The sequence below is a fragment of the Eutrigla gurnardus genome (genome assembly GCF_963514095.1).
Source record: "Eutrigla gurnardus genome assembly, chromosome: 14".
NCBI lineage: Eukaryota > Metazoa > Chordata > Actinopteri > Perciformes > Triglidae > Eutrigla > Eutrigla gurnardus.
In genome coordinates, this window is record NC_139937.1 from 7,718,151 (window position 1) to 7,741,389 (window position 23,239).

General features: G+C 40.3%; 1 protein-coding gene across 1 annotated transcript in view; it reads left to right on the forward strand.

Moving 5' to 3' along the window:
- The window catches only part of LOC311024386 (collagen alpha-1(XIV) chain-like), a 114,954-nt gene that overhangs the window by 57,704 nt on the left and 34,011 nt on the right, over window positions 1-23,239 (forward strand). The window contains exons 24-33 of the mRNA XM_084026760.1: window positions 893-1,039; window positions 2,255-2,329; window positions 4,765-4,904; window positions 7,329-7,452; window positions 13,003-13,146; window positions 13,436-13,600; window positions 13,759-13,797; window positions 14,006-14,144; window positions 16,519-16,661; window positions 17,572-17,681. Of these exons, the coding sequence (XP_083882886.1) occupies window positions 893-1,039; window positions 2,255-2,329; window positions 4,765-4,904; window positions 7,329-7,452; window positions 13,003-13,146; window positions 13,436-13,600; window positions 13,759-13,797; window positions 14,006-14,144; window positions 16,519-16,661; window positions 17,572-17,681 (1,226 nt within the window). The remainder of the gene's footprint in view (window positions 1-892; window positions 1,040-2,254; window positions 2,330-4,764; window positions 4,905-7,328; window positions 7,453-13,002; window positions 13,147-13,435; window positions 13,601-13,758; window positions 13,798-14,005; window positions 14,145-16,518; window positions 16,662-17,571; window positions 17,682-23,239) is intronic.

Below are 23,239 nucleotides of genomic sequence, written 5' to 3' on the forward strand. Positions count from 1 at the left end.
AGGAGAAAGATTCCCCTCTTTCAACTTCCTTTGCTCCCTTACTTCTCTATTCATCTCGGTCTCTCCTCCCTCCTGCCTGAGGAGCCACTGGATATTGGAGCTGGAGATTTGTTTTAATCCACGCCGAGCCAAGCAGCTGCTTAAACACCTTCTCAGATAGAAAAGTGCACTCTCTGTGTCTGACAGCTGTTTCCCAAAACTTTGTTATCTATGGCTAAGTACCTGTGTGGAGGAGGAGTGAATTTGTCACTCACCGAGATGAGAGACACATTAGGAAATAGAATTAGACTAATGAAACTAACAAATGGCTGCTCTTAATGCATGTGTATGTGCACTAACAGTTTCCAGTTCTCTCCTTTTGGCCACCGATACAAATTCTCTTTGTTTGTTTTCCCCGTGATTCGTTCCCTCATTGGCTTGTTAAAATAAGCACTCAAGGTTTGTGAAAGTGTTTTGCAGTCTGCAGTACAAAGGAATTCAACCAGAGGAAAGAAATCAATACTTATTTTCATTTGAATGGGATATAATTATGTTTTCCTGCTGTGGATTTGACTACAGAATATGTGATAAATCTGCCAGTTTGGTTGAGTTTGATGCTTAACAATCTAGTTTAACTTGGTTTTGTGAATTTTTTTTTTTATAAATTAGTAAACAAAAAGTGTATTCAGATTTATTTATATATTTAGTATATGAATGATTCAACTACCCAACCCCTCTGAAAGAAATTGTTTATTTTGTATCTTCCATACTTGAATGTGACACAGAACATGGCTGAAAAAGAGGAAAAGTGAATGTGTTGAAGTCTCCTGCGACAGGAGCTTGAGGGGGATTTTGAGCTTGTTTGATCTGAATTTGATTCAAATAATTTTTTTGTTTTGCTCTTTACTTGCAGATGGTCAGATGCAGGAAGTGAGCCTGGGAGGTGGTGCTTCCCGACAGTGCTTCTATGACCTCACTCCCAGCAGTCAGTACCAGATCAGCATTCATACGCTGATGCAGGCAATGGAGGGACCTTCTGTTTCCATCACTGACATGACACGTATGTTGCAAATCTTGTACACCATAATGTTCTCATGTGCGCCTTTTAAGTCAGGTCCAAAGCTGCTAATTGGAATTTTCATCCCATTTATTTCCATATTTTATCAACATGTCTTTTGAGCTTTCTATACGGCCTACAGTAGTATTCCTGTCTCTCTCTCTCTTCCTGTCTCTCTCTCTCTGAGAACACAGAGGCTGCTGTTGCCGTTCATCGGTCAGCCGAGGAGCTGAACCAGATGCACATGCACTGTTTGACATCTGTGGACTAAATTCAACAAGAAGCTCCACAATTTGCTCCTCACAACAGAGACAAATAAAGAATAGTTGAAATGCTTAACCAGGAGGAAAATGTTTTTGAATATCAAAAGTGAATAATGCAAAATAACATGCAAATTGGAGCAAAAATGGGGTAATTTATTCCATAACATTACATGCTATTTTATAAGATGATAACATCCGATATATGTCTGACAAGTAATACAATATATATATATATATTAAATAAAAACGTATTTAATAAGGTAAATGTACCTCAAAATTAGTAACATGTATAAATGTCTTGTTACTCTCACAGAGTGCCCACATTGTGTCCGTAACTGTCTTTAGTGTGGAGAGAGTAAAGAGTAAATGTCTCCTTAAGCCCAGAAACTCCACTATGTTTATTGTTCCATGACGTTCCCACAGTCTCACTTCAACAAAAAGCAAAGGTCATGATTGAATCACACAAATCTCTGACTAATGCTCACTTTTGTCAAGTTACCCTTGAAGCTGTTGAAATATTTGTCGAGATAATTCTATCTACTTTTGTGAAGAAAGTAGGATTCACTCGCTGTCCCCTGGTTTGACAGAACCCACTGCTTTGTCTTGGCATATGTTAACCTGCGGGCTGTTTTGTTTCTAAAGAATAGTCAGACAGACACTAAACTGATGAAAATTGTACTCTTACTGCCCCCAACTTCCAGAGGGAAGGGAAAAGAGAGATATAGAAAGAAAATAGGAAGATAAAGTCTGATAACTGCAGCTGGATTTCTCATGTGCACATCTAGATCGTAAATACAGATTTCACAACAAAATCTTTTCTCTGGAAGGTTCCACAACTCAGCTGTCGGAGCGAGGAAGAGGATTAGCCATCTTATTGATGTTGTGTTGTCACTACGGATGGATGACCTTGTCTTGTTGTGTTGTTGTGTGTTTTCATGTATGTGTTCGTTCCCAGTGCCAGCGCCCACTCAAGCTCCCACTGAACCCCCCACCACAGAGGCCCCTCCCACCATCCCACCTGCTAAAGAAGGTGACAACCAACACAAAAACACACTCATTAATGTGCCGGAATGGATACATGCAGTATTTGTAATGTCAGTGTTGGTAGTAATGGCTTCTTCCCAATATGTGATTGCATGTATTTCCTTTGATGCAATTAAAGTGGATGTCAAATTATCAAGGTTTTGATTGGCAGGTACTTGCTATAAATATACTTACAGATAAAGGGCTTGCGATTAAAATCTATAAACATTTGCCATGTAGGAAACTGTAAATATTCAAAGCAGGAGTTTTGCTTTTCAATAAAATAATAATAAATTCTGCAGTCGCCAAAGCAAGCCATACTGCTCTGGCATGATTTTGAAACAGGAAACGAAACAGTTTCCTTTGAAAAGAGCACATTTTGTTATGTCACTCACTCTGTACTCGTTACACAGCTGTCAATTGTGTTTAGTTTCAAAATATCAACAATGACCCGGAAGGAAGTTTAGGGGTGCTCTTAAATCAGCGAGGTTCCATTAAAGGTAAGCAAAAAAGGGAAAGTAAAAAAAAACACAGGGAAATCTATGAGACGTTTACTTTATTCCACAATGTCTTTATTGTTTGAACCACACGCTGACCACTGTGTGCTGCAGCTTGTGCCAAACTAAAAAAATGCTACTCTAATCCTGGTTAATTAGCTTATAACCTCCGGTCCAGCAGACCCAATATGATCACTTCCACCCAGCCTGCACCTCAGTGCAAAACAGGCTATACTGGCTCCATCATACAGCTGTGATTGACATGATTCTACAGAATGTACATGTTGGATAAATACCAAGCTATAAATGCTATCATGCAGAATGTTAACAGTAACACTCTACATATTTACCCAGGAAGCTACATGAAAACATTTGCCTTATGAATGTTTATCAAATCTTTATAGGATATTAAAGGAAATACAAATAGTATAACTCATGACATAAGACAGGCAGAACATTCCAGCTGTTGAAAAAGTCTAGGAACAGAGGGGTTACTACACTACGACCCTCCACCCCCGGTGTGTCTTCCTCTGTTCCTGTCTGGTGGACTCAGGTAAAAGGGCACCACAGATTCCACGGACGTAAACGACACACCTGCTGATCCCGTCTGACAGGCGTTCTTTACCAGGGGGGGAAGGGGGGGTTAAAGGGTGTAGATGACCCAAGCCCAAGGCACGGGCTGGCCAGCGTCTGATATAAAGAAGTAAAGTGATCTGCCGCCTGACCAGCGAACTCTAAATGCCTTGGCAATACCAGGGGCCAGGGTACAGAGAGACATTTTGGCCAAAAGAAACATCAGATATGACAGGCAAAGCTGAAGGAAGTAAAAGTAAGCAGCTAGCAGAGCGTAGGGTAGGTGGGTGGCCAGTTGTGCTGGAGTGGATGAGTGCCCAATTTGGAAAATAGCGTCCTCCTCTCTATAATTCCTAAATTTGACCTTTAACTCAGGACAGAACCACAAATACGGCTTAGAGGACGCAACGGTGCTCACGTGTCTGTAAGTGGAAGAGAGGCAGACACTAACAACAGAGAATGAAACAAAGTGAAGGGCAGGATAAGAAAAACAAGGCTGCCGTCAGAAAGTAGAGTGGAGTAGACAGATGGAGAGAATAATGACACATCGGAAGCAACAGACAGGAAAAAGTGAGAAAAAGTCATGCTGTATTATAAAAGCAATGATAGAGGGAACATGATGGCGAGACTGCAGATGGAAGGATTCAGTAATATCAAAGCTTTTATTGGAATCAGCCACGTAAAACCGTGTAATCAAAACTTTCTCCAGTTGACCTTTAACTTGACATTTCTGACCAGCATGAGAGCTCCACTTCTGAACATTTAAAAAAAAAGATACAATAATAGCATTAACCTCTAAGGAAAAACAATTACACCTGTGGACTTTTGTCTGATTTCACTTTTTCCTCTCGGTTTATTTTGTTGCATTTAGAATTAAAACAACTATTACACATAAGCAACAAGCTGGAGTTTAAAATCTTAAACCACAAAACAACTTTACTGCAATACAGATAAGGCTACTGGGAGTCATTTAGGAACCTGAGCAGAATAAAAGAGGAGTCACTGCTGAGCAGGAATATTAATGAGCAGCTTACGGATGCAGGAAAAAATACACAAACACACTGGATATACAGCACATTTTTCTGGTGTGAATTTTTAAGTGTGCAGTATACTTTTAATCTTATAAACTTTATAGTGTGCAAATGAATCTGAAGACCCAGCTTTTGCATATTTACCCTTTTGCAGTGGAACTCTATTTGCAGTGCTTCATACAAAGCATATTTACTCGGAGTCTGAATATATTAGGAAGCCAGTTAACATTCATGTTATGCTTTGTCCTCCGCAGACCTTCATTCTTTATGAAATTACGTTTTTCAAATGCAGAGACAAAGTATGTGCTGACAAAATCTATCTAACTCTCCTGTCCATCTAGTGTGCAAGGAGGCCAAAGCTGACCTGGCGTTCCTGGTGGATGGTTCCTGGTCCATCGGAGACGACAACTTCATGAAGATCACACGATTCCTCTACAGCACCATGGGATCACTGGATCTGATTGGACCAGATGGCACCCAGGTCAGTCATATCACCATATCTAAGTCATTTTCTTTTACCTCGAGGACATTCTCAAAGAATTAAACAGGTTTTACTTGTATGCTTGTACCGTACTCCCCGTTCCCCAAATGCATCATTACATGGGGAAAGATTTCTGCATATGAAATGTTACAAGAGCGCTGGTATTCACATTTATTACCTCTAGGGGTTCTTGCGTCTGACTAAATGTCTTTGTCAAGTGAAAATGACTGTATTGAAGTCCATACAATACCATAAGTTACCCAACAGAAATACAAATATGCCTAAGGCTTTTCATTTCTGTTCATTCACTTTTTAATTAGTTCTCTCTGAGAAATGCATGCTCACTGGAAATTGAATGTAAAGTTTGATGGGGAAATATCCAAAAGTAACCATGCATAAAACCATAACAATTATGTCATAAAAAAAACGTATCATAGTGTTATCTGCAGATCTAAAGAACCCGAGAGAATGATGTGAAAAATAATACATTTGTTCACATTCAAATGTATATAAATGTGGGATAATCCTCCCCAAACACGTTACATTGCAAAAACCCCTGAATATTCTGCATTCTATGGGGGATGTTTAACAAGCACAGCATGGTGTCTAATGCATAATAAAACTCACATATGTCCAACAACCCACTGCTTCCCAACACTTCTGCTCCAGCCAACTACTTCATCCCCTTTTCCCTCATATTTCATATTTTGCAAACCAGACTTGACTTTCACCGGTTCTGCAGAGCCGAAAGGGTGGACAGAGCTTCAATATCCTTTCATATTTATTTAGAACAGACTTTCATTCAGTAGATAAAGGAATAATGGAGGCAGGATGCTGGACGTCCATAATTAAAAGGTGGAGAGTGACTTAACAGAATCTGAATCAAAAGACCTGCAGCTTTCTTTCTGGACCCTGTGAGCTATCCCTTCTATCTTTTGTTTGTGGACCGAAATAGAAATTATGGACGTAACAGATACTACCCCAAATAATGAGTCTTTATCTGAGATTACTGTTCATGCTTTTGTTCCTTGCTCATTCCCTGTTTAAAGAAGGCTTCTACTGTTGGCCTGAATTGATTCTGAAACGATGCTTAGGAGCAGAACTTTACCAAATGTTCTTTAGCTGTCCCCTGAAACATCAGCATGTCCAGGCTTGCACCTACAGAAGTTAAACCCCGAGTGAGTCAATCTTTACTTTCTGGAAAGACTTTTGTTCAGACTTGTTGCTGCGCAGTATTTGATTAACTAATTTGCTGCCATTGTGTTTTGTGTTATGAAACCTCACTTTTCTGGCAGAAGTGGTGGTTGTAATACATTTTTTCAGATTCTAGGCATGAAAAGGTGGAATAAAGTTGAGATGGTGATTAATAAAATCCACCATGAGCAATACTTTAATCACATATCTACAATGAATATTACCATTTAATTTGCCTCATAGTGTTTCTCATGTATCACTTTCATAATAGCAGGCTCTAATGTGAGATTGTAATTCTCTATCGTCATTGTGAACTAATTTCTTTGTGCTTCTTGCCTGCATGCCCCACCCCCACTATGTCAGCAGAGCTCAGCTGCTTCATTTGTCACACTGCAGAGGTGCTTTTTCTTTCATTTGCGTAATGTCTGCTGTTACGGCGTTTGCTACCCTCGGTGCGCCCCATAACCCTCTGGCACTAGGCTACCGAGAGCTAAAACGCCGGCTGTAATGTGAGAGAGTTGGCCGTACAGTAAAGAGAGAGTTGGCTGGTTAATGTAGGCCGCCCTGAGCCAACAACAGCACCATTAGCAGTCTAGAGGTTGTTCTGCCCTCTAACAGTAAGCCAATTAGATTGATTTGAGCTCAGATTATATAAATATATACCAAAGTATTCCAATTCAGTTTATATTATCACCACCAGCATTGCTCAGGTTGAAAAAAAGGTGAAAACCTGTTACTGCACCCATTAAACCTAAACATTAAACCACGACAGCGTTACAGTTGGGCTTCTTGCACTTGACGCACAGTTGAATTACAGTATTTACTTTTGCAATTGCAGTGTTTTCTTCAGCAAACAAAAGCAGCATCTGTTTGATACTGTTGTTGCTGTTGAGGGTAAATGCAGATATCGTGGCTGATGATGACATATGAAGACGTTTGTGCACCCAAAAGCGCAGACATTTTTACCTCATGACCTGTTTGGAGTACAGCGCCTTCTTGATTTTCATTTAGCAGGATCATGTACGATCACATGCCTCAGCGTGGCGTCGTAACTGACAGGCGTGTTTGCAAATGATAACTGAGTTTTCATTTTTTGTGTGAACTATTCCTTCAAGGCACGTTTGAAACAGCAGGGTTCCAGCAGATGGGGATTTAAGGCGGTATCATCTGATTTGACATATGATTTGAACGTATTTCACTTATCTCCCATCTGTCTCTGCCTCGTCGCAGGTGGCCATCGCTCAGTTCAGTGACGACGCTCGGACGGAATTCCAGCTGAATTCCCATGGCAACAAGGAAGCGCTGTTGGAAGCTATTCAGAAGATCAGATACAAGGGAGGAAACACCAAGACAGGTCGGAGCAGTGTGTTGTTTAACGGTTCATGCAATACGACAAGACGAGTCCATTCAGATGTTTTAGTCAAAATTGACCTCAAACTGTGTATGAAACAACCGGAGCAGAGCACCGTTGGAAGCTGCTCTAGCTTTCAACTGTATCACACATTTGCACAGTTTGCCCATTTTTAAAGGGAGTTGATTTAGATGTTAAAGTTTAACATATTTTTGGAGCACATTGAGGACTTCTCCTTCCCCGATGGCTTGAGATTGAAAGTGCATTTTGGAAGCAACAGTTAACTAAACATTCTCACCAGAAGGTCCATTAGAAGCTGATGTGGAGCCTTTGCTTGTTTTGTCCAAAATGTCATTAACTTCCATTTGTTGAGAAACATTGTGTGATTCTATCACAACTCCAGATCAGCTGCTGACGCTGACCTTTTGGTGAAATTGTTTTGTCACAAATGCTATTTTGAAGGTCAAGGACGGACTAAGAAATCTATTTCCCAGAACGATCTTGATAAGCAAAGTTATGTTGTGAAATGGTAAATTTCTCTGTGAAACTGACAGTTTTCACCAATTCCAGGACACTCGTTAAAACTGTCACACAAAGGACAGACAGTAGGGTGAGGATGTATACCAAGCCTATTTGGGGATGTGAATCTGTTGTAAAGTTCATGTGGAAATGTCCAGCTGTGCTTCACACGAGGTGAATTTATGTCACCCCTAAGTGTCGACGTGGCTTTACAGGTAATGCTGGTTGTCAGAGGACTTTAACTCACCCAAAAGTCTCAGCCCATGGCTCAGTGTCTGTACGGGGTAATTGTGTCCTTGAGTTTTGTTATTAGCTCCGGGGCTGATGGCACTATCGTCTGATCACACTTATCCCTTCCTCCCCCTTCTTCCTCCATCTCTTCATCTCTCCTGCCAAACTCCCAGTGTTCTCTCCTCGCTCGCTTTATTGCCTCCCTGTTTTCCTTCAAAGCTCTTCTTCTCCCTTTTCAGTGTTCACCTCTTTTCCTCTCAGTATTCCTCTTTTTTCATCCTCTATCTTCTCTCCATTTCCTCTCCATACCTGCATCTACTGTATATCATATAGTTTAAAAGGTGGACACAGGTGGTGTTTTAGCTGACAGGGCGGTGTGCGTGTGTGTGTGTGTGTGTGTGTGTGTGTGTGTGTGTGTGTGTGTGTGTGTGTGTGTGTGTGTGTGTGTGTGTGTGTGTGTGTGTGTGTGTGTGTGTGTGTGTGTGTGTGCGTGTGCCTGTGGTCTACAGCAGAACAGAAAATAAACCATGAAATTTCATCTTCCCCACACAATGAGAATGAGGGGGCAGCCAGCTCTCACTAGATTGGGCTAATGCTCAGCATCACAATGTCTCCCCCTTTTCTCTGTGTCTCTCACCCACACATGCACACATACAAGCCGCACATCAGCGTTGAATTAATCCTCTTCAGCAGCTCACACATCATGCCTATTCTTCAGTCTGTCCTATTTCCACCTGAGACACCCACAGCTTGTTGTTTATTTCTTTATATTCACAATACATAATAATATATATATATTTATTTTTAAAGATACTTCAGGGTAGAATTGTACAAGATTCATGTGCTACTCTAGTTTTGGTTTAATATTTTGCCCTCCTAATTGAATCTTCATGCTAAACTATATGAATATTAAACTATACAAACTCAGCTCTGCACTCGGTACCTAAACCTCCTTACATACATCTTACTCCTCCGGTCTATTTGGAGATAGATCAGTCGTTTCTCTGGATTTTAGGACTGAGACTTGCATTACAACCAGACGTTTGTGTTCCAAACCCCAAATATTCCCCTTTTTTTCATTCTTAAACCTCAACTTATCCTCAAAGACCCATCAGGACCCCACACTGGGTCGAAATCCCCCAAAGCCCTCAAATAAAAAAAGATCGAACATTGTGCCTGTTTAACCCTGAGCCTCTGGCAGATATATGGGTGAGGATACAACTGCTGGCTAACAAGAAACCCCACAGCTTTAATGCCGTTTGTTTAATGCTTTACTAAAAATGCCTAGCTTACTTGAAAGCTCTGTCCTATAACCCTCAAGTCAAGCAAACACGTGGAAAATGTATTTTAGATTATGTTCAAAATGATGTATACATCCACAGTAAGGTTACAAAGCTATTGTCTTCTTCAGAGAGCATTTTGGACAGTAGATCCAGTTGTCTTAATCCTGCTTATTTTAGGAAACAACCTGGATCACATTTACTCACCGTTTCACATTCGACAGCTGCCCACTAACCCGGCTTTCTTGGTCAGCCACCAAAGAGGAGGGAGGCTATCTTAGTTTATAGTTTATAGTTTATATGTCCTTCTATGCAAGCTAGTCATAAGTCTTTCTTCTTTATCCATTTTATGCTGCCTTGTTTCAGACCTTACAGTCAACTATATCCTCTCATAGTGAGGAGGGATGAGCATGTTGAGGATCCAGAGTGTTGATGCCGATATTCTGGGATTTGGCTTTTCTCTATGCATTTATTCATTAAGGTATTAGAGAGCCTCTGACTTGCTTGGTGAATGATTGATTTAATGTAGCTGCAGCTGAAGTAGTCCTTATCCCACACTGTAGCGTGTATAGTGCATATGTGTGTTTGTTGAGATTAATAATTATCATGCAGTATATGAGTTATTGTGCTAATCCCTGGCTCTGCTTGTACAGTATATCCAGTGGAGGAATTATGAATAAATGTGTGCTTGTTGGCAAATGTGAATATTTCCATGTTCGTGTGTGTGTTTGTGAAGATGCTGAAGTATGCTACTTTTAATCCTTAATTATTCAGTAATATATTCACACATTACATTATCCGAGACATGATTGGCTTTGTCCTATCATTAGAAGCCAGTCCAACTTCTTCAGCTGTAATGCATTTGAGTGAGACCCTCACTTAATTTCCAAGGTTTATAAGTCTTTTATGAGTCCAGGAATGGTTGTATGAATGGCTCATGAATGCGTTTCGCTGACTATAAAAGCCAGTGAGACCCATTCAAAATCCATTGTATATTCTCAATAATGCATTTGATTGTCCACATTTATTTTCTTAGGAATTTACAGTAAGATTAGAGGGTTTTATAGCTCTCTGTTCATAATAATCCAGATCTAATACCACAATCTCCTCCTGGTCATACATCACCTGCAGCCAGAATAAGAGCAGGGAGAAAATGTCCCTGATGCTATTAGTTTGCACCGACGCTTCAGATGCTACAACAGGAGACATGCTCTCATACCTTTGTGTTCTCTTATTGTTTCCCTTTCTTAAGTGAAAGCGAGAAAACTGTAGCCTGACAGGAGGCCTAATCCAAACTCATATGGATTACTTTTCTCACAGAAAGTGATGGATCACTGATTGATGATGGGTTTTTCAACCCAAGATCCACTGACATGTTTCTGTTTTTGTTTCACCCTTTCATACCCGCCCTTCCCGTTCTGACCTCTTTCGTCTTTCTCATTGCCTTTCCCACCCACCCTTCTCCTCTGTTTCATCCCCTCTCGCCATCTCTGTCCCGTGTCTCACTTCATGCCTGGCTAGCTGCGGTAATTCCAGTCCAGTCCAGCGTGATCAGGGGACAGTATAGAAACAGATGTATCACTAGAAGATATCTGATAACACAACACTTTACAGGTCAAGCACTCTATCGTTTGTCACCGCTGACAGCTCTGTGGGGAAGAAAGGAGGAGGCGTTGGCAGTGATGTGGTCTGAGGGTTTTGGTTTTAGAAATTGGGAGACACATATAGAGCCGTTTGCACCACACACTCTCACAAGGACAATACTCATTTGGTCAACTTAAAGGACCATTTTCTGCTTCATCTAGTCTTGATTTTATTGGAAAGTTCCCTGATACTCAGCACCTCTCGTAAGGACACAATCTTGAACACACAAAAGGAGTGAGAGGAGAGAGAGTTGAAGGACAGAGGGATTTAGGAGGATTAATGACAGTGATTGTCAATTTAATTATTAAAAAAAACATAATGGGAAGATGAGTAGATGAGCTTTTTGAGGTATTAATGCAAATCATGGTGGACAGTATGGATTAAATAAGAATGACCTACCTGATGACCAGGGGAGTGGTTTCCATGCACACAATGAATACTTTTGCACACACATTTAAAGTCATGAATGATACATTGCAGGTCAGGTTCTCTGTTATTTTTAAGTGACTTTACTTTGTTTATAGTTGCTGAGTAACAATAATGACCATCCTTTATCAGTTCAGAGTTTGTCATTGTCAACATTCAGAGCTGTCTGGAGGCAAATAGATCGACAGAAAGAACATATTTGTTTTTTGAAGGTCTTCATTAAATTCACCATGGCTGCTTTGTTGTGGGTGGGTCCTGAAACCTTCTAAAGCTGTCGACACAGATATTTTTGACTGATTAAGTCTATTAGCAAGTAACAGGCACACTGTCAAAGGTTCATCTCATTTTAATTATTTGACAGACTAGATTTTGACATTTCCATCTTTGTCTCATCTCTTAGTGTTCATGTCTCACTGAAATACATCGACATTGTCGGTCTTCTGCCATATTTTAAAATGTTATTGGCAACTAGGCCTGGATCTGGTTTCAGGAGCTTTTTGATTGTCATGTAATTATCATGGGCTTGAAATTGTATTTCATTAATGTCGGTGGATGAATAAAGAATGCTTGTTTTTTTAATTAGTAAGCACATTAAAATGTTACCAAAGGTCACAATCATTTACACCCATGCTGGAGGGGGAGAAGAGGATTATTTTTAGACTGCTAATGATGACATCCATGCTCTCAATAACTTTAAATTACCAAGCATGTATTTCTCTCTGCCAAAAGAAATAAAGCTTCATGTCAGAAGATGGAGAAGATGGTGGAAGCATTACATAAAGGAACAACTATACATTAATTTCGCTACGACATGAGATCTTACAGAGACTTGAACATGTTCTGAGTTAGATAATAAAAAAAGTGACTTGGCAGCTGCTATCTTTCTGAGACTTGTTATATTTTAGTCAGAGACACTAACGTCAAGGATATGATGATTTGTAACAAATGTTTATACAGTAAGATTTGGCAGAAGAGGCTGTGCTATGTGGGAGCTCTCATCTGAGCAGCCACGGGGATTCCACAGAGCTAATCCTCTCCTAATAAACACATGAACGTTAAATCTTAGTTAAATCAACAAAACGAAATATCATAAAGAGGCTGCGGTGGTGGAGAGAAGTACGTCAGCAAATTGTGAAAGCATAAATGTAAGCAGTAGAGGAACAATGATAAGCGTCAGGTTTAATATGCGCTGTTCACATGCATGATTGTGATTGGACGTTATCAGCCGCACAGCTGTGAATAAGCCAGTGATTGTGAAGTTTATTGGAAACAGCTGATTAATTACCTTATTAAAGTATTTAAAGTAAAAATAAACACAACATCTCAAACACTATGGTGTGCTTAAAAAAACCGATGGCATTAATATTAAATATGAATGGTTGCATGGGCTTAAAAACATGCAGAAACACTGTTATGGGTGTTAAATCACAAGGTTTTCTTTTGTCTTCATCAGGTCGGGCCATCAAACACGTGAAGGAGTCTATTTTCACCCCAGAAGCCGGAGCTAGACGGGCCGTTCCTAAAGTCCTCGTTGTTCTCACGGATGGACGTTCGCAGGATGATGTCAACAAAGTGTCGAAGGAGATGCAGATGGACGGTAGCTATTTTATAGACCAAACACACACACACAAAAAATCATTCGATGTACAGTTTGTGATTGGCTGACCTTGATAAGGTAAGTTGTGTGTGTCGGTCGGGGACAGATCCCTATTCTCCCTCTCAATTCCTGGATGCTTTATGTACTGTGTGTAACATTATACTGTTCTAGGATATCAGACTCTCCAACCATTCGTGTAAAACCCATAACGGCAACAGTGTGTTACATTACTCCACTTCACCCATTTCACCGACGTTAAACTTGTAATGAATTCTCCCGTTGAACTCAGGCTATATCATCTTCGCCATCGGCTTTGCGGACGCGGACTACGGGGAGCTGGTGAACATTGCCAGCAAGCCCAACGACAGACACGTCTTCTTTGTGGACGATTTGGATGCCGTGAAAAAAATCGAAGAGCAGCTCATTACGTTTGTGTGTGAGGCTGCCACCGCCAGTGAGTAACCACCGCCTTGTGTTAAAAACACAGAGAGAGAGACCCGGAGGAGTTCAGAAAGAAAAGTCACAGTGTTTGTCGGTGGAGAGATATTTAGAGAAGGAATGGAGAAACAAAGAGAGCTAAAAATATTAAGGATGAACTCTTCTCTCTTTCAGCTTGTCCATCTGTTTTGATGAGTGGTAACACAATGGCAGGTAAGCTAACATGTATAATATCCTGTATAGTCACACAGGTCCACAGTGTATCAAACTATGATCAAAAGCTAATTATGATGACGGTAATAACATAATGTCGGTGCCCACTATGGTGGCGGTAATGATTGTAATTACTGTGATCACGAGGAGGAGGAGGAAGATGCTGATGGAGATGAGGATGAAGGTAATGATGAGTTTTCTCTTGCAGGTTTCCATATGATGGAGAAGTTTGGCTTAGTAGAGAAGGAGTACAGCACCATCCCCGGAGTTTCTCTGGAGCCGGGTTCATTCAACAGCTTCCCCTGCTACAGATTACACAGCGACGCCCTGGTGTCGCAGCCCACCAAGTGAGTATGGACCCTCGGAGGGGGGGACTCTGAAAACAGGGTTTACAGTGAATGTTTGCAAAAGCGCTGTTTAGATAGTTTTTGAGAAATTCAGCCGGTGATCTAAAAGGATTATACATCATAGCCGTCATCTGATAATGAGTTGGATTCTTTATTGTGCTGCTGTGCAGCTACATCCTCGCCTCCTACTCTTCATCGTCACTCGTGTTCTCTTTTAACCAAACACACAATTTAGCACAAACGTCTTTACAATACAATATGGTGATTCTTCGGACCACATTCAAATATTTTTTTGATATCACAAAGTCTGCCATGATCGGTAGGTGATGATGTCATTATGATTTAACACAGTCAGTTATGTTTATATCAACTCACAAAAAGCAACTAAAATATGATTTGACAATATATTACTGGCATTACGTGCCATGCCAATTACAAAATGAGAACGTATCTTAAAGATGATGTTTTGACTTTGCATCGATGATGCAATTAAGCTTTACAAATTCACAATTAAGCCGTTGTCATTGATGGAGTTTTCCTTTCTTCTGTCATCTTAAAACAACTCGTAAATGCAACTTAACTTTAACATTAACCCCAAAGCAGCCAAGAAACTATTGATCAAGTCATGGTTTTACATCCATAAACTTGCTTTACATTGGAATACAAAAGAAGTGATAGCAGACGAAGTGCCACTTTTATTTGTTAATTAAGATCACTTTTGCAAGATGAGAACGAATACACAAGGTTGTGAATAAGGTGATTCAGAATCCATCTTTTTTTCAGTGCCAGTTGACTGCTTCTACTTCACCTAAAGTTATATTCTACTCTGCTGTTTATATGTCCGCTTGCTAAATGACTCTGACTTCTTCCCTGGAAACAGGGAGAAGTGACTGTCAGCAGGACATTGAATTATCAGCCAGCAGTACACACAGCCTCCCAGAAAAATGTCACAGCCATGAAAGTAACTTTCAGTTGTCCCTTCATCTTTTAGGACACAAGGTCTCAAGTCCAACAAAGCACCTTGGCTGTGTTGGACTTGCTATTTCTTGCCCTCAATGCTAACAACCACAGAAGGCTGTCAACGAGAGCTTGGAATTTGTTTGTTGTTATTCTGAGTGTTCAAATAATATTAGAGCAAGACTGTTTCTATATGTATGGTACATAAAATGCAGTTCAGTACGAAATGTACTGAAAGCTCAAAGCAGAGGCAGATTATTGCAGTTATAAATGATTAATTGTGCAGTTTCCACTAATCCCTGCAATTACTACTGCCAATTAAAATGGCAATTTCAGATCATTCTCTTTTAAGGCCTCAAAGCACAATTATAGAATTGTGTTTCCCCCCCAAAAAACTGCATCTCTGATGTCACATAGTGCACTTCTGCAAGCTCTACAGTTTATACAAAACTAAAACACATAGATAAAATTATTAATAAACGAATGAATATTTACTGCACATGAAATGCCCTGTAGTTTCCCATGAAACAGACTCTGATATGAGCATCAGAGGACCCCCCACACTAACCCAGGCTACTATTGATGGTCTGCTTCTCACACATGGAAATACGTTGTAGATCAAACTGTACATCTCCTGAATTCTGTTACCAGAGCCGTTGTAGCGTCTAGTTTGATTATACCAGTTGCTCAGTGTCATTATAAGATTAAAGATGCTCAGGTCATGTCACCGGCTTTCATTAAGCTTTCAACTTCTGCATTTCAAAAGGGTAGCAAATTGCAGATTCAAACTGTGACCGCAAGTAATTAAGAGGCTTTAACAGATGCAGGAAACAAATCAATGACAAAATGTCTCTAAGCTGCTTGCAGGTACAGATTAGAGTTGTTAAGGTTTACCTTCCATCTATATCACATGGAACTATTCAAGCATAAAACCCATTCATACAAACACTTAACAGCAGCATTCAGCGGCTTCAAACGTGCCCCCGTAAAGTCTTTCTTTCTCTCATGTTGTCATTTTGGAGCTTTTCTTCTTGGTTTTCACTGGTTTTCAGCTTTAACTCGTGTGATTGTTCAGTCTGTGAACAGTGACGTTGATGAGCCCTCTGAAAAGTTGAAGCTGAGATAATTTTAACCTGAAGTGCTCGAAGGCAGCTGCACACAAAAGGCTCGGCTCCGAGATCAAAACGAGGCTGGCACTTGAAGAAGTAAAGTCTGAAGCAGCCGAAAGCACTCTGAGAGCGTTCACAAGAGCTGGAAAGAGACGACGGTACTTTGAAAGTGACGCCTAGTGGATGCATGCCTTTAGGGCATAGCGATGCTCACCATCTATGTGTGTGTGTGTGTGTGTGTGTGTGTGTGTGTGTGTGTGTGTGTGTGTGTGTGTGTGTGTGTGCCCGTGCTTTAATGTGTATACCAGATACCTCCATCCTGAAGGCTTACCCTCTGACTACACCATTTCTATGATGCTCCGCCTACTTCCTGAGACCTCGCAGGAGCCCTTTGCATTGTGGGAAATCCTCAGCAAGGACAACGAGCCATTGGTGGGAATAATCCTGGACAGTAAGCTTGAATCATTTGAGCTGTTGCTCATCTTTGTCTTTGTCTCACCTGCGTTATAACAACACATCACAGTTTGAAGCTCCTTCAGTCCCCGTGTCTCCAAAAAGAGGAGGTTGGGACACCGACTTGGAGGAGACCCAGGCCAGACCCCTGACCTGCTGTGGGGATTATATTACCAGATGGAATGGATCATGTTGGGATGCCCAGACGTTTCTGGAGGAAGTTACAGGGGAAAAGTCTTTTTGTGTTGCTCTGCTTTCCCGTTTGACCCTTTCCCTGAATCCTGAACTCGTGGTGAAATGTTTCATGGGCTGAAAGTTGAGACAAATGCAGGTTTGATAATTATACAGAAAATGCAGAAAAAACGAAATTAATCCAAATTCTTACTCAATAATCTCTATGTAGTGATCTAAAGACTATTTTTCTGCTTTTCATATTTTACATTACAGAGACAGAAGCAGCAATAGTGTGACAATCTCAGACCTTAGTTTCCACTGACATTGGGAACCTCATAGTTATATGAGTTATATACATATATTATTGGACTATGGAGAAGGATGTTAGTCTTGATACAAAATGATATGACAGGGTTTCTCAAATTAAAGATGGCAGGGATTGTGTGCCTGTGCCACAATGAAATAAAAATGGAATTGTTATATTAATCAGATAAAATTACATCTGAGGAAGTTTACATTTTTACAATAATAAAATGAATTTATATTTTCTGAATGCAGACAAACAGCAGATTTGCACACATATCAAGTTGCTAGGGTTGTCCAGCCGTTAAACTGTTGTAGCTAAATCAGATCTTTATTGGAGTCTAATAGTGAGTCTAAAAAGTTTCTACTTTAATGTGAACATCAACCTTTTCCATCCACCGTCATCACCTGCCCTGTCCGTCCCCCCACAGACACTGGAAAGACCTTGACGTTCTTCAATTATGACTACAAAGGAGACTTCCAGACCGTTGCCTTTGAAGGAGCTGAAATCAGAAAAATCTTCCATGGCAGCTTCCACAAGGTGAGTCGATGGGCCTGCTTCTGTTTTACAGCGTCAGAAATTAGGTGGAGGTTTTGAGCTGATGATCAGAATGTGTGAGCAGTTTTGAAGGAAACAAATTGGAATGGAATTACTGTAATAATCAAAAGTGTAACATGATCCAGGCTACTGGTACTAGGTAGGTACTATAGGTACTATACTCAGAGAGCTGGTCCCACAGTGTATGCCAGTGTACGTTTGTATTGGATATCAGGTTCACGTTGAAAGAAAAACATAATTTCAATATAGACAAAAGTTATGCAGGCGGCTTAATGACAAGCTGTTGAAAAAGAATCCCAAATGAGTTTTTGTATTTGGATGGTTTTGAAGTGGCAGAGCCGGTTGGTTGGTTTTCCTGCGACTTTCAGGCTGGAACTTTTCTCTTGACCTGTCAACAGCTGTGATGAGTGTGTGTGTGTGTGTGTGTGTGTGTAGGTGATGATAGCCCTACTTCCTCTTCTGTCGCTCCCTCCAACGCTCCACTGCCTTTTCTACACTAATTTTATTTCAGTCTTTCTAGTGGAGTGTACGGTGTGGGAGTGAATTTGCAGATTCATTGGAGGTCTCCCATGATGATTACTCTTTTTTTCTTATTTTTTTTTTTACATTTTGACCTTCACATCATTGACATTTATTTATTACTTAATATTTTTTGTACATTACACACTATAGACCAGGCTTTGATCACCATAGAAGTGAGTGCATCATAAGAAAAGGCAACGATCTCTGAAAGGTGTGATAGTTAGTATCCATGATTACTTGCATGGGGCCCTCACACTGAGGCCATTAGAGAAGATATTCGTTTGTCCACCCAACAGATTCTCTGACAAAGACATTTCATATTCCCCTCAATCACCTGGGTTGTATCCAAATGTATGTTTGTAAATGATGCTGCGTCAAATTAGTCAGACTCAATGGAACTGGCAAATTTTTACTTTCCCTCAATAAAAGACCATTTTCAGCTCACTTGAGATGAGAAAGTGTTTTGGGGAAAGAATAAATAAGAATAAATTGGGATGCAAATGCCTCAACCGAATAAATAATGACAGTGGTGTGGCCGATGCAGGCCTAGTGAATGACAAATTCACATTGAAGAACACTTTGACATGAAATATCAACTTTATCCAAAACATCATAATAATAATAATAATAATAATAATCACAACTTGCTGAATAATAGTCAATTCTTTTGTCTTGGTGGATGTGTTGAATGAACCACTTTTTGCATGTATTGTTTTGTCACATTTATACAGTGTTTAACTTGACAATTAAGTCCAAGCTAAGTTTTTGTAGACACTATTTGTTTTCTTGCTGTAGAGCTGCTGTTGTTTATTTTATTTCCTGAAACCAACACCAACTCTATTCTCAAAATGTCAGAGAGTAGCTGTCCATCATCCTCTGTGCCTGTTTTGTCTCCTCCATTGTTTTGCACCTTGCTGCTGGAGAACATGACAATGTTGAGAGGGGGAACAGATGCGTAAGACTGCCTGGCCAGAGGAACTGTTTGTCTCCGCTTAGACAGGATGACAAGTAAATAAGAGGAGCGTCCATGTGCATGTGCATGTGTGTGTGTCTGTAATAAAGGGATTACCATATGAAGACACCTTGTGTGAAAGCTGGAGCACCCAGCAGGCTCTGTCAACGCTCAGCAAATCACAAGAACATGCAGAGTGAGAGAAGCTGAAAAAACAGAAACTGGTGGAGGAGGGAGAAAAAAGAGCGAGAGGAAGAAATAGATACGACAGTGAGCTTTAGACTCGACGAGGAATACAGCCTGAAAAATAGAAAAACGGAGAGAGTAGACTATTGCTTAGAGCCATTATACACTCCAAGTGCATAAACACCATTTCTCTTTCTCCCAAAAATGATTAAATGCCTCACATTAAAAATATTAGAGAGCACTTAAAGCTGTCCTTGTGTGCTGTAAAAAATGTACTCTCAGGACATTTGCACCAGCTTTCTGAGTCAAAACTCAAAATTCACAGCTTATAAATTTGCCCATAAATGATCATTATAAAGCTGTTTCCGTAACAGTTGGTAGCTGCTTGGAAAGGGACAAGAAGAAGTGATAATGGAGCAGTGACTATAAATAAAATGTGTTGTGTCTGTTGGAGGGACAGATTTGGGATGACTGAGGCTGCGTTTGTTTGTGAAAGGAAAAGACGAGATGAGATGGTGTTATGTGGCTGACAAAGTAATACGGTGGTTGAATCTGTTCTCCTGACGATTCACAGCGTGATGAATAATCCAGATAGATGTACACACTGCAAGGTGAAATGTGTTAAATCCGTACCTTTAGAATATTTCCATATTCTATGACTTTAGAGACTTCTCAAATTGTGTCTCTGAGCTTGTGTGTATTCAACTGCAGACCGACAGTACAGTTGTGTTATTAATGGGTAGGAAAGTACAATAAATGAGTCCAGTTTTTCTGGATTTTGACTTTAGGAGACTGATTAAGTGTGAGGAATTAGACTTTGGCAAAATGGTGAAGAAATATGTTGGATCATTGGAAGGGAAACACTGTGGTATGACATGCAACGGAGGTCCGAGGCCGGAATCAAACCTGGGCCTTTGTGGTCGTATGACATCACTCAGCTACCAAGGCTCTCCAGGATGGGGACACCCTGACGCAAGCACACCTCAACAATTATGAATATTGAAAATGAAGTTTATTTTGGCCTGTGTCTGGATGTACAATATTAGTGCCATATGCACTAGCATTTAAAGCAAGACTCATTAGTTTTGTGTATGTTATATAGTTATGAATTGCCTGGGAAAAAAGTCCTTAAAACATATCCATCATTAAATAGTTTCCACGAATATAAGAGGCTTAGATATAGAGCTAACCTTGTTTCTTTAGTGACTTCAGTGTAAAGAAAACCAAGGCAGCTGCATTATGAAATGTCTCCAGCTGTGATGAACCTTGTTTCAATGTCTCCTTTTCCCCTTATATAACAATGCATCCGTGCTTAAAAGGACAGTGTGCAGGATTTGGGGGTATCTAGCAGTGTGATTGCCGATCACCACAATAACACTAATTCAGGAGCAACTGAAGTCAGACAACGGGGATCCACTCTGGGACCCGACCACAGTTTTACAGGTGTGTCGGAGAACTGTGGTGCCCGATGAAAATGTGAAAGGCTCTCGCTAGAGAGTGTCTGGTTTGTCCATCCTGGGCTGCTGTAGAAACAAGGTGGTGTAACTTGGCGTGAGAAAGACCTGCTCTCTGTGTCTCAACCTGGACCCTATTTTCCCATATTTTTGTGTCCAGGTGACTAATGAGGACACCATTTTCTGTACTGACTGTGTTGTGTCCAGTATTGAGTGAGAGCGCTGCAGCCAGCAGTCGCGGAGCTTTTTCGTTACTTTTCGCTTGATCCATTCTGTTTGTTATTGTCTCGTGTGACTTTGCCAGCAGATAATGGTGGAGATATGAGTGAGAGTTGGAGAGAGAAGAGCCGGTATTATCAGAGTTTGTTGAGGCTGTTGGAGGGCAGAAAGTGTAGCGAATTGTTACCTAAAGATTCTCAATGTCATGGCTGAATATTTAGCTGATTTTAACAATGTGGATGAGGTCTGACTCTCTCACCAGATTTCACAACGAGATGTTTTTATTTCTTCAGGATCCTTTCAATATGCTATCATATAATAACAATCTGAGCCTGTCAGTGGCAAAAACAAACACTGCCACTGGATGTACATTGATGGTGCCGCATAGGATTACATTGTAGCCCATTTCACAACTGCTGGCTGCTTTTCAACAATCGGTGTTGCCTTTAGTTGCTTAGACACAAAAACATGGGGAAAAACATCCAAGTTGAAAAGTCCCAAAGTTTCCCTTTAACAGGAAGTCAGAATCACACGAATAGTAGCTTCTTAGTTTGTGGATAATTAGTTATACATTTTTATCCATTGGATTGAAAACAGCATTTTTAGGGGTTGGTTATGCAAATATTGCTGACCAGAGAGGACAGGAAATGTGAAAACTCTCTTTTTCTGTGTGTGTGCGCCTCCATGGATGTAAACTCCCGAAACATCCAGCACATTCTTAAAAACATCACGAGGAGCCGTTCACATACAAAAAGCACACTTTCACTTTCAGGCATAATGTAAGTGCATGTCAGAGACTGCCGAGTCGGCAGAAATACTGATAGCCTCATCTACTTCAACGCACATTATCTCACACACCATGTTTAAAAAGTGCCATAACAATTTAAGTGTGTATGTGGATTTGTCTGCGTGCCAGTTTTCCAGCTCCATCATTATACCAGGACACTTTGTGACATTCTGTGTTTAAAAGATATCAAGAGGTGAGATAAGTGAATATGCTGATTCTACGTCTCATTTCTTAATGTGTCTCCCTAGTTTCATCCATGTCTTTCTCTTTCTTCTGCTCTTCTCTTCTTCCCTCACCTCTTCTTTCACATTTGGTGAGATAATGATGATCCTTGAAATCCTTTGCTCTTTCGTCTATCGGGATCTGCCATAAAATATGACCATTGTTTTCATTGTCCTATGACATAAAGTAATTCTGTGTTGAGAGATAAATAAACCCAGGCCGTACAACTATTCAAGAAAGTCCAAGTGGTGTAAAATGTTGCATTAAGAACATTGTTTGTTTTTTTTCTCCTTGTTTTGACGTTTACATTCAGAAAGATCGTGCGATAGCTCAGTGTTTTGGGGTTTTTGCTATGAAAGTACAGCAGAGTTGTTATTCAAAGTCACATGTCCAGCATGACAAAGAGAATATAAGTTATTTGTTGAAAGAAATGATAAGGAAAATAAATTCTGATAAAGAAAATAATAAAACATCTGCTGACAGCGAGACACAAACAAATGAGGTGTTTTATATTCAAGGAAGATACATATTAGACTGCATCTGAAAGGCTAATTCATCTTGTGCTGGCAGGAGCGCTAGCTGTGGATGGGTCCTGTAGTTTCCTGTGGGCCACCTGACCTGCCAGGAGAAAAAACATTATCTTACTCATATTTTATTATCATTTTTTTTGTGTGTGGTCAGGGCTTTTTTCATTTGTTTTGTCGACCTTAAAGGGTACAAAGGAACAAAGGGAGAAGTTTTATCCATCATTAAACCTGCATTCAATAAAACATATACAATATAAAATATGAATTCATATTCTTTTGAAAAGAGAATACATTTGACTTGCATGTAATGAAAGTAGTTTATCTTTATAAAAATGTTAACAATTCCGTAAAAGAGCAATGGTTCGAATAGTCAATTTTCAAGAATAAACTTCCTCCAGATTGAAAATAAGTCTGAGTTTCTGCTGGAGTAAATGGAGGAACCAGATAGCCTGAAGGAGAGTGACTTCCATCTTCAAAACACACACACACACACACACACACACACACACACACACACACACACACACACACACACACACACACACACACACACACACACACACCATGCCCGGTGAAGTGTGCAGAATGGAGGATGAGAGCAGAAAGTCATTATGAAGGAGTCGTCCCAGGAATGGGCCCTGACACTTGAATATGAACTTTGTCTAACTCCA